The 9,204-nt window shown below is 46.3% G+C and overlaps 1 protein-coding gene across 1 annotated transcript in view; it reads right to left on the reverse strand.

The window, feature by feature from the left end:
- Positions 1 to 2,414: 2,414 nt before the first annotated feature.
- TSHR (thyroid stimulating hormone receptor) overlaps positions 2,415 to 9,204 on the reverse strand; it is a 216,985-nt gene continuing 210,195 nt past the window's right edge. Inside the window, exons 9-10 of the mRNA XM_006884633.1 lie at positions 7,141 to 7,329; positions 2,415 to 3,822 (exon numbers count right to left, since the gene is read on the reverse strand). Coding sequence (XP_006884695.1) covers positions 2,415 to 3,822; positions 7,141 to 7,329 — 1,597 coding nt within the window. The remainder of the gene's footprint in view (positions 3,823 to 7,140; positions 7,330 to 9,204) is intronic.

The following is a 9,204-nucleotide window of genomic DNA, read 5'->3' on the forward strand; positions in this document are numbered from 1 at the left end:
AACAACAACAACAACAACAACATATATAATGATAACTGCAAAAGAAATGAATAAAATAAAAAAAGGAAGAGCCCAGGAGTTGGCATAATTGTTTTATAGGAAGAAAATGTATTTATTTATTCATGCTGCAAATTCAGTATGTTCAAATTTAATAGCCATTCTGTTGAAGTCACTGTAATAGGACTTTGTTTTGAAAGCATTATTTCAAGATAAAAGCACATTGTTTATCACGGGGAGACATTTCAATACCGCAGGTGAACAACACACATCACAAGGTAACGTGTTTGTTGTAATTCATCAGGTACAAATGAACTAATGGCTAAGTCATGGTTTTCAATGTTGAAAAATTTCTCTTGATATGTGCACGGCTCAGTGATAACAAGGGATGCTTACATCTGTGGAAAGGTAGTGGGTGAGACAAGGAGACCGTCTCTGGGGGCCCATTTCGTCCACTAATGGTTACTCCACAACTTGAACACCAGAGGACTTTTCCTTCCTGGTGCCTGCATCTAAGACGCAGTGCTTAGAGACTCTTTCCAGCAGGAGACTAAAGGATAGTTTTTTTCTAGATAAGGGAGCGCTGGCAGTGAAGTGGTTAAATCATTTGCCTACTCACCAGAATGCTAGTGGTTCAAACCCACTAGCCATTGTGTGGGAGAAAGATGTGGCAGTCTGTTCCTGTAAAGATTTACAGCCCTGGAGTTTGCTATTGGGTCACTTTGAGCTGGAATTGACTTGAGGATGATAGCTGTTTGGTCTTACTCACAGCGAACCTGGAGAATATACCTGTAAGTACAGACCCTAACTATTTTATATCAGAGATGACATTGGGGAATAAAGCCTCTCCATCCAGTGACCAGGGAGGCTTGAGAAGACTGGAAGTTGCCGTACAGGAGAAACCACTCCGAACAGCTTTAGTGTAAGTAGTCTGTGGGTTGGATGAGACTAAGTAAAGAAACCAATCCTTAAATTAGATGTTTTGGAGTGACTCTGGACACTGGAATAATAACTTTAAATACCAAAAATGTGCAAGGAATTACCTTTTATTCTATTATACACATAGCAACTAGTTTTTTATTTCTGTTTTTGGGGCTGATAATTACAGCTATGCAGATTGAATAGTAGACGAGTGAGTCAGGTCCAGCCCAATGTGGTCGCTCAGCAGAGATTCGGGCTCAGGCATTAACCAAGAGTTAAACAAAGGGAAGACTCTCCTACGTCACATGTCTAGGTTCCATTGCAGAGAAGACTGCAGCAACACAAGATGGAAAACATGCTCTGCTTTCTCATTGGTAGGGACATGCACGCTTTGAAGGAAAAAGAATAGACACAGAGCACTCCAATTGAAAGAGGGCCGTTGAATTCTTCACTTCTACAGAATCCTGCAGCCAAGAGACAGTTTGGGTTGCCCAGGGTTCCACAGTGCAGGACACTGGCGTTCAGGGCTATTACTAATAAACGGAGGATTTCGTGTGCTCCGCCCATAACTCACACTTGTTGGTACTTAGTAATACTTTCCAGAGTTCATGTCCTTTTTGCGATAAATCCAGCCAAGAACAATACTTGCTCTCCTGGGCCACATAAGCTGCTAGCCTGCCTGGTTCTCTAGGCAACGCATAACAGCTGGACCACTTCAGGTAGCAACTGGTGAAGACACGATTAACATTAAAAGAGTTAGAAACCAAACCAGCAAACTAAAGACGAAGGCTTTCTGCTTCTATACATCTCAGAATAGCCATTCCCAGAACAGCATCTACCTGTGTTCTTTGGAGTTTCAATGCCAAACTAATTCCAGCTCTCTTTGAGCCAATTTGGTGTCACCAACCAAATGAATAGGATTTGCTACTTGCTGAGTTTTTAGTATAAAATGCTAAATAAATCGCAGCAGTTTGCTGTTAATATGGTTCGGGTGATATATTTATCAAGTCTCGTGCCCATGTTGTCTCTGGGCTTAGTCATCAAGCAAGCCGTCCAGAGCATCAATTATTTTGATACCACCTGGACTTGAGACATATATGTGGCCTCAGTTCCTTTTCTGAGGCAATAATTGTTATTGTTATATATCACCAAGTTGGAACCCACTCATAGCCGACCCTGTAGAGGATTTTCAGGGCCTGTAAATGGCATGGGAGGAAACTGCCCATCTTTCTGTCTTGGGTTAGCTAGGAGATTTGAACCATATGCCTCTGGGTTGGTAGTTCCATTCCTTACAAGTTGAATGCAAGTCACTCTCTGGAGAGGAACTCTTGCCCATGAAATATCACGCACAGTATTAGGTTAGTTCAGCTGTGCAGTGTGTGTGTGTGTGTGTGTGTGTGTGTGTGTGTGTGTGCGTGCCATGGGGTTGGAAGGTACACCCAGGAAACCAGCCTTCTGTGAAGTCTACCTGCTACTGCAAGTAGGTGAGAGGGAGCTTACAAAACTGTTTGCTTGTTCTCCTCTGTGATGCAAGGTTGCCTGTGTGGGGTTAGATGGGAGTTTTCCATCAGTTCATAGTCATCCTGCATGCTGGGAAGGTTTTGTCTCCTGTCTCGGATGACGATGGGGACTTGAATGCCGGTGCTATTCTTCAGAGAAACTCTCTGGCCCTTGTACGCTTGAGCCTGGTGCTTGCAGATCCCAAACTTGCTGAGCAGGATAAAAACGTCCCTCTGGAAGGCCTTGGTGAAGATGGCATAGAGGAATGGGTTGGCACAAGAGTTGAGGGGATAGAAGAGCACCAGCAAGATTTTGGAGTTGGTGACGGTGATGAGAGGCTTGTTCATAAGAGCCGACAGGGCGTAGAATGAGATGGGGGCCATGCACAGGAAGTCGGTGAAGATCAGTACGGCCATCCTCTTGGCAATCTTGGTGTCTTTGTCGCCGGGCTTGTAGTGGGGATTCCGGACCGTCAGGTAGATCTTTATGTAACAGAAGCACACGATGACGAAAGCCACGATGTTGAGTAACAAGACAAGGACGATGTAGGCCAGAGCAAGAGGCGTGTCAGTGTCCATGGGCAGGCAGATGCTGACCTTGGCATAACTACTGATGCCCAGCAAAGGGAGCACGGCGAGCAGGAAGCAGCAAAGCCAGCCCCCAACCATGATGGCATAGGCATGCCTGAGACGGATCTTCCTGTCGAGGCGCATGGCGAAGGTGATGGCGTACCAGCGCTCCAAGGTGATGACTGTCAGGGTGTACACGGACAGCTCACTGGCGAAGACCGTGAAAAAGCCGGCAGTGTTGCAGCCAGGACCCGTCTGCCAGTCGATGGCGTGGTTGTAGTACTCCGAGTGAGTGTAGAGGTCTACAGACGCAATAAGGATGAGGTACATCCCCATGCAGAAGTCCGCAAAGGCCAGGTTGCACATCAGAAAGCGGGGCACCGTCCACTTGTAGTGACTGGTGAGGAGGATGAGCAGCACGAAGACGTTGCCCAGCAGAGCCAGTAGACTCACGAACCACACCACGACCCTCAGGGACTTGTAGCCCATGATGTCCTCGCAGGGGTTGAACTCATCCGACTTGGGGGTGCACACCATGTCCTCATTGCCCCCACACACCAGGTAGTCATAGTGACTGTCAAAGGCCTGTAGGGTCTCCTCCGGGGGGTATCTAAATACCTGGCCAAAGTCAGTGAGCTCCTCCTCCTGGTCCTCCAAGAACACGTAGTAATGAGAGCCGCCAGCCTCCTGGAACGTGGAGCTTTTGTTGTGCCCAGTACTGCGGTCACGTGGCCTCTCGTAGTTCTGGTACAAGGAGCCGCTCAAGGCCTTCACAGAATCCCTCTGATGCAGGCTTTGAGGACTGCTGTCATTGCACAGGAACGCCTCAAAGATGCTGTAAGGCAACAGAAACAAGTCACTGCCGAATCTCACTGCTTGTCCTGGTAGGATTTCGAAAAGCATGCAAACCTATTCCTAGGCTCGATAGGACTCTGCATGGTCTAGTCATGCCTGCCTCTTCACTGTGCTCTCCTCCTCCATGAGGAGGTAGTGTGAGTCTTGGAAAAGGCGCAGCCTGGGTGCTCCTTGGAGACAAAGATGGCAAAGTTCCATCTCTCATACATCAGAGAGGTGATTTCTTGAAAAGCGAGATCATGTTAAGAAAGGTGGAGGGTCGGTGAAAAAGAGGGAGACCCCTGACGAGATGGATTGATGCAGTCCCGGCTGCAACGGGCTCAAGTGAATCAGAGACATTGAGGGGGACACAGGATAGGAAAGGATTGGGATCTGTTGTGCGTAGGATTGCAATGGGGCACACTTGACTCAATGGCACCTAACAACAACAACAAGAAGGAGGCAATGCTGCTCACCTCGTCTTCATCTGCACAGACTTTGAGGACAATACTGTTAACAGTATGGATGGTGGAATCAGCCTGCTGCGGTTCCCAAATCACAGTGCCTGTTGGCCTGTCACAGAGTGAGTACAAATGGTGAAGTGCTCAACTAGAAACTGAAAGGTTAGAAACCAGGCCTGGTGATCGAATTCCAAAAGTTCAAAACCACAAATAAAGCCCACTGCTGTTGAGTGGATTCTGAACCATAAAGACCCTAGAGAACAAAGTAGAACCGCCCCATAAGGTCTTCCACGTCCTAAGCATTTTCAGAAGCAGCCAGGCAGTTTTTCTTCCTAAGGAGCAGTTGATGGGTTTACAGTGTTGTCCTTTGGGTTACCTGCCCAGCACTTTAGACTCAGTGCCACCAGGGCTCCTCCAAAAGGCCAGAATCTCAAAAACCCTACAGAGCAGCTTTACCTCTGTGCACAAGAGGCGCCAGAAGTCAGAATTGACTTGGTGGCAGCTGACAACAGCCAACCTCTATTAATTAATTTACAAAAAGGAATAACTGGAGTATCTAGTTCACACAGAAGGAGCCCTAGTGGTAGAGTAGCTAACCTATCAGGCTAATAACTGAAAGACAGAGGGGACTCTGGTGGCTTAGTGGTTAGGAGTTTCACTGCCAACCCAAAGGTGTGTGGTTCAAATTCACCAGCAGTGCTGGGGGAGAAAGATGGGTGATTTCCTCCTATATGATTTACAGCCTCTTAAAACCAACTGGAAGGGTGACAATAAGTTAGTTCTGATTCAACTTTGTGTAACAGCAACAACAACAAGAGAAAGATCGGCAGTTCAAATCTATGAACTCCTTTAGTAAAGATTTACACACTTGGAAACTTGATGGAGGGTTACTATGAGTTAGAATCAACTTGAGGACAGTGGGTCAGTGGTAATTTCACATGGAGATGTTAAAGACCTGGATGAGGGTGTGTTGTAAAGCTCTTCTAACAGCATCTGACACCGGTTGTTGGTTGCTGTTGTTATGTACCAGGGATGATTCATAGCGACTCTCTGAACCACAGATCTGAATCCCATCCATCCTAATCTTCTCTGACATTCTTGGGCCCATTGTTGCTAGCACCATATAAGTATATTGGGAATACTATCTTGGAAATAATCTTCAAAAACCTTCAGGGATTTACGAATAAAAATACCTATGTGGAGAATGGCAAGGACAGGCAATCTAGGGTGAAGGGAATACATTTCTCTAATTCTCAATTATCCTGGAAAGAGAGGCTCTGGAGATCAACGAATTGTTTTAACAAGTGAAATTTCAACAGTATTACTTTTTTGTTGTTTTTAGGTGCTGTCAAGTACTACCCATAGCAACACTATGAAGAATAGATCTGAACCCTGTTCTTTCCTGTGCCATCATCCTCACACCTCCAGACATTGCAGCACATCCAGAGCCCATTGCAGCAGTCACTGTGTCAATCTGCCTGGTTGAGGCTCTACCTCTTCTTCTCTGATCCTCCACCTTTCCAAGCATCATGTCCCTCTCCAAGGAATAACCCCTCTTAGAAACATGCCTGAAGGATGTGAGGTGAAGCCTCCAAAGAGCACTCCAGCTGCACCCTCACCAAGACATATCTGTTTGTTCTCTTGGCCATCCATAGGATGTTTAGCGCTCGTTTCCAACATCACAGCTCAAAGGCATCAATTTTCCTTCTATGCTCCCTAGTCATTATACACATAGTATAATAGAAATTTACCGAGAACATCAGGGGTCATGATTGTTGAGTCACTATCAAGTATATTCTGACTCAAGGCTTTAAGGCATGTGGTTCAAGGCCACTAGCTGCTCCTTGGGAAAAGGATGGGCAATCTCCTCCCATGGGACTAACTGCCTCTGAAAACCCACTGGAGGGTCAGCTGTGGGTCGGTTCTGACTCGATGGTACAATACACAATAAAAACAACATCAAGTCAATTCTGACTCAAGGAGACCCCCTGTGTGTCAGAGCAAAACTATATTCAATAGTCCTCATACTGACTGGTTTTTCAGAAGGTGATTGACAGGCCTTCCATTCAAGAAACATCTATATGGGCTTGAACCACCAACCGTTTGATCGGTAGCTTAACATTCAACTAATTCCACCACCGAGGTATCTGGCATGGGGATAGGTATTTTCTATTCATCTTCTCACTGAATTTTCTTCCAATCGCTATGAATGACAACATTACAGTTTCCACTGTCAGAGCCTCAGGGCAGTTTGTGAACTGGCTAGGATAAGAAAGCTAGGAAGTGGCAGAGCTGAGGTCCAGATCCAGTTCACTCCAAAGCCCACACATATGCACCCAATAAACCATGACATCTGTATGGTCTGAGTGGGGTAGGTAATCCAATTATTGACATGGTTGTGTTCTCTGCAAGCTTACTCTGTGTAGGATCTCATATGCATCCCCACTGGCATCAAGTCAAGTCCTGCTCATTGTGACTCTGTAGGACACAGCAGATCCCATGGGGTTTCCAAGGCTGTAAACCTTTATGGAAGAAGATTGCCTCCTTTCCCCCCTGTAGAGTGGATGGTGGATTTGAACCACTAATCCTCAGGTTAATAGGGAATTCCTTAACTACTATACCACCAAGGCTCCCTCACATCAATGATGTGTCGCAGCTGCAGCCAGAAACCATGTTTGAGCAATGTGGTGTGAGCAAGCGTCCGGTCATCACTGGCCCCTGGATTTACTGGTTTGGTGGATGCCTCTGATTCTTCTCCACAGGGTTTTCAAAGCAAACAAAGTTGCTTTCCCAAAGTCAAAAGTTAATTCAACTTCCACCAGGCCTATTATCACTTCTTTTGGACGTGTGCTACTTACTTTCGCCTTTTCTTCTGGTCCTTAAACGCGCAGCAATGGCTTGGATAAGACAGGTCAGCTCGACTGAGGTGAAGGACGCTCAGGGAAATCGGGAGCTTTTTTAGAGTCCAGGTGTTTCTGGCTATCAGCTCCTTCAGGTGGTGTAGGCCTTTGGAGGGCAGGGTGGTGACGCTGGTATAGGAGATGTCCCTGCAAGGGGGAGAACAGAACAAAACAGGCGAGATGAGCAACCGGGGGCTTCCGGGCTTTGTCCAGGAAAGCCAGCGTGTCTGAGCGTACTCAAGAGAAGCTATGGCCTTTATACTATTAGATGTGCCTTCTGAGTTCCTTGTACACAGCCCCTGGTTTAAGAAGGAGACTTGTTGCTACGTGCCAGCCAGTCGGAACCGACTAATAGCTCACTTTTCTGGAAGGTTTTCAGAGGCAATTAATCACACCGGAGGAGTTTGCCCGTCCTCCTCCCTCAGAGAAGTTGGTGGATTTGAACTGCTTGCCTTTGGGATTACAGCACAACTTCTTACTACTAGGCCACCAGAGGGCTCCCTTGTTTGAGGCTATCCAAAGGCTCTCGGGAAGAAAGGCCTGGCAATCTATTGGTGAAAAGATCACAGCCACTGAAGATCCTACAGATCCTACAGAAGAGGAACTGCAGTTCTCTGAAATCACAGCTTGGCGTGAGGCAGGCTTCAGGAGAACTGACATACATGTTTTTGCTGGTCTTAGGAGTAAGTTTAGAGGGAGGCCTAGTGGTAAGAAGCTACTCCGAGGAAGAATGATGGACAATCTCCTCCTATGCAATTAATGGCTTCACAAAACCCACTGGAGGGTCAGCTGTGGGTCAGTTCTGACTTGACAGCACAAAACAACAAGAAGCAGTAAGTTGGAGCTTCTAAGCCAATATAGCGAAGGTCTGGTGGTGCAGCGTTTCAAACACTCAGCTGCTAATAATGAAAGCTCAGTAATTTGAACCCACCAGATAATTACCATTCCAAATCTGAAATGAGTTTCACGTCAACTCTAAAAGAACGAACTGTTCTGAATGGCGAGGCAGAGAATAAAGTAGACACTAATATCTCCAGCAGGGAATTCGATTCGTGGTGACTAGGAAGAATATTGGAAGTACCCCGAGTGTCAGAGGAAGGAGCAAACCGGTCGTGCAAGCACAGCCAGGGGCTCCCTAGAAGTGAATATAGATTCGATTCCACATTCTTAGCATATATTATCAAGAGCTGGCAGTCTTCGGAGAAAGACACATTGTCTTGGTAGAGAGTGAGGGGAAAAGAAAGTCTTGGATGAGATGGGTTGAAACAATATCTGCACCAATATGCTTCAACATGGCGACAGCTGGGAAGATGCTGCAGGACCAGGCGATGTCTCATCCCTTGTAGCTGGTCACTGTAAATTGGAACGGACTCATTGGCATCTAACAACAACAGGGTCATAATCTCAGTGGTTTGCTCAGTCCTAATGTATCCAGGTTACATGTATTGTACTGCCATTTGCTCCTTGGAGGCAAAGATGATGAAGCTTGGCCTCACATACTTTGGGCATGTTGCTAGGAACGGTTATATCTTGGAGAAGGACGTCATGCTTGGGAAGGAGGAGCGTCGGCAACAGAGAAGACCCTCGACCAGGTGGGTAGACACGGTGACGGGACAATGGTGTGAGTGTGTCAGAGATTGTGAGGATGGCACAGGAGAGGACAGCGTTCAGATCGGTTGTTCATAGGGTCGCTATGAGTTGTACTCCACAGCATCTGACAATAACAACAACAAGAAGCTTAGCTAAGACCAAGCTTGGCTTTGTAGTTCAAGCTTGGCTTTGTAGTTGATCAGACAAAGTACTGACTAAATATTTCCTGTTGTTGTGTGCCACTGAGTTGGGATTGACCCACAGCTGACCCTGCAGTGGGTTTTCAGAGGCAATCAATCACATGGGAGGAAATTGCCCAGCCTTCTCTCGCAGAGCAGCTGGTGGATTCGAACTGTGTGCCTTTTTTTAAAATTTATTTTCAAAATGTTGGGTTTTTTTTATTATTAAATTTTATTAATTTTAATGAACATT

The sequence above is a fragment of the Elephantulus edwardii genome, unplaced genomic scaffold, assembly GCF_000299155.1.
Source record: "Elephantulus edwardii isolate Elephantulus edwardi_28Jun2011 unplaced genomic scaffold, EleEdw1.0 scaffold00037, whole genome shotgun sequence".
Classification (NCBI taxonomy): Eukaryota; Metazoa; Chordata; class Mammalia; order Macroscelidea; family Macroscelididae; genus Elephantulus; species Elephantulus edwardii.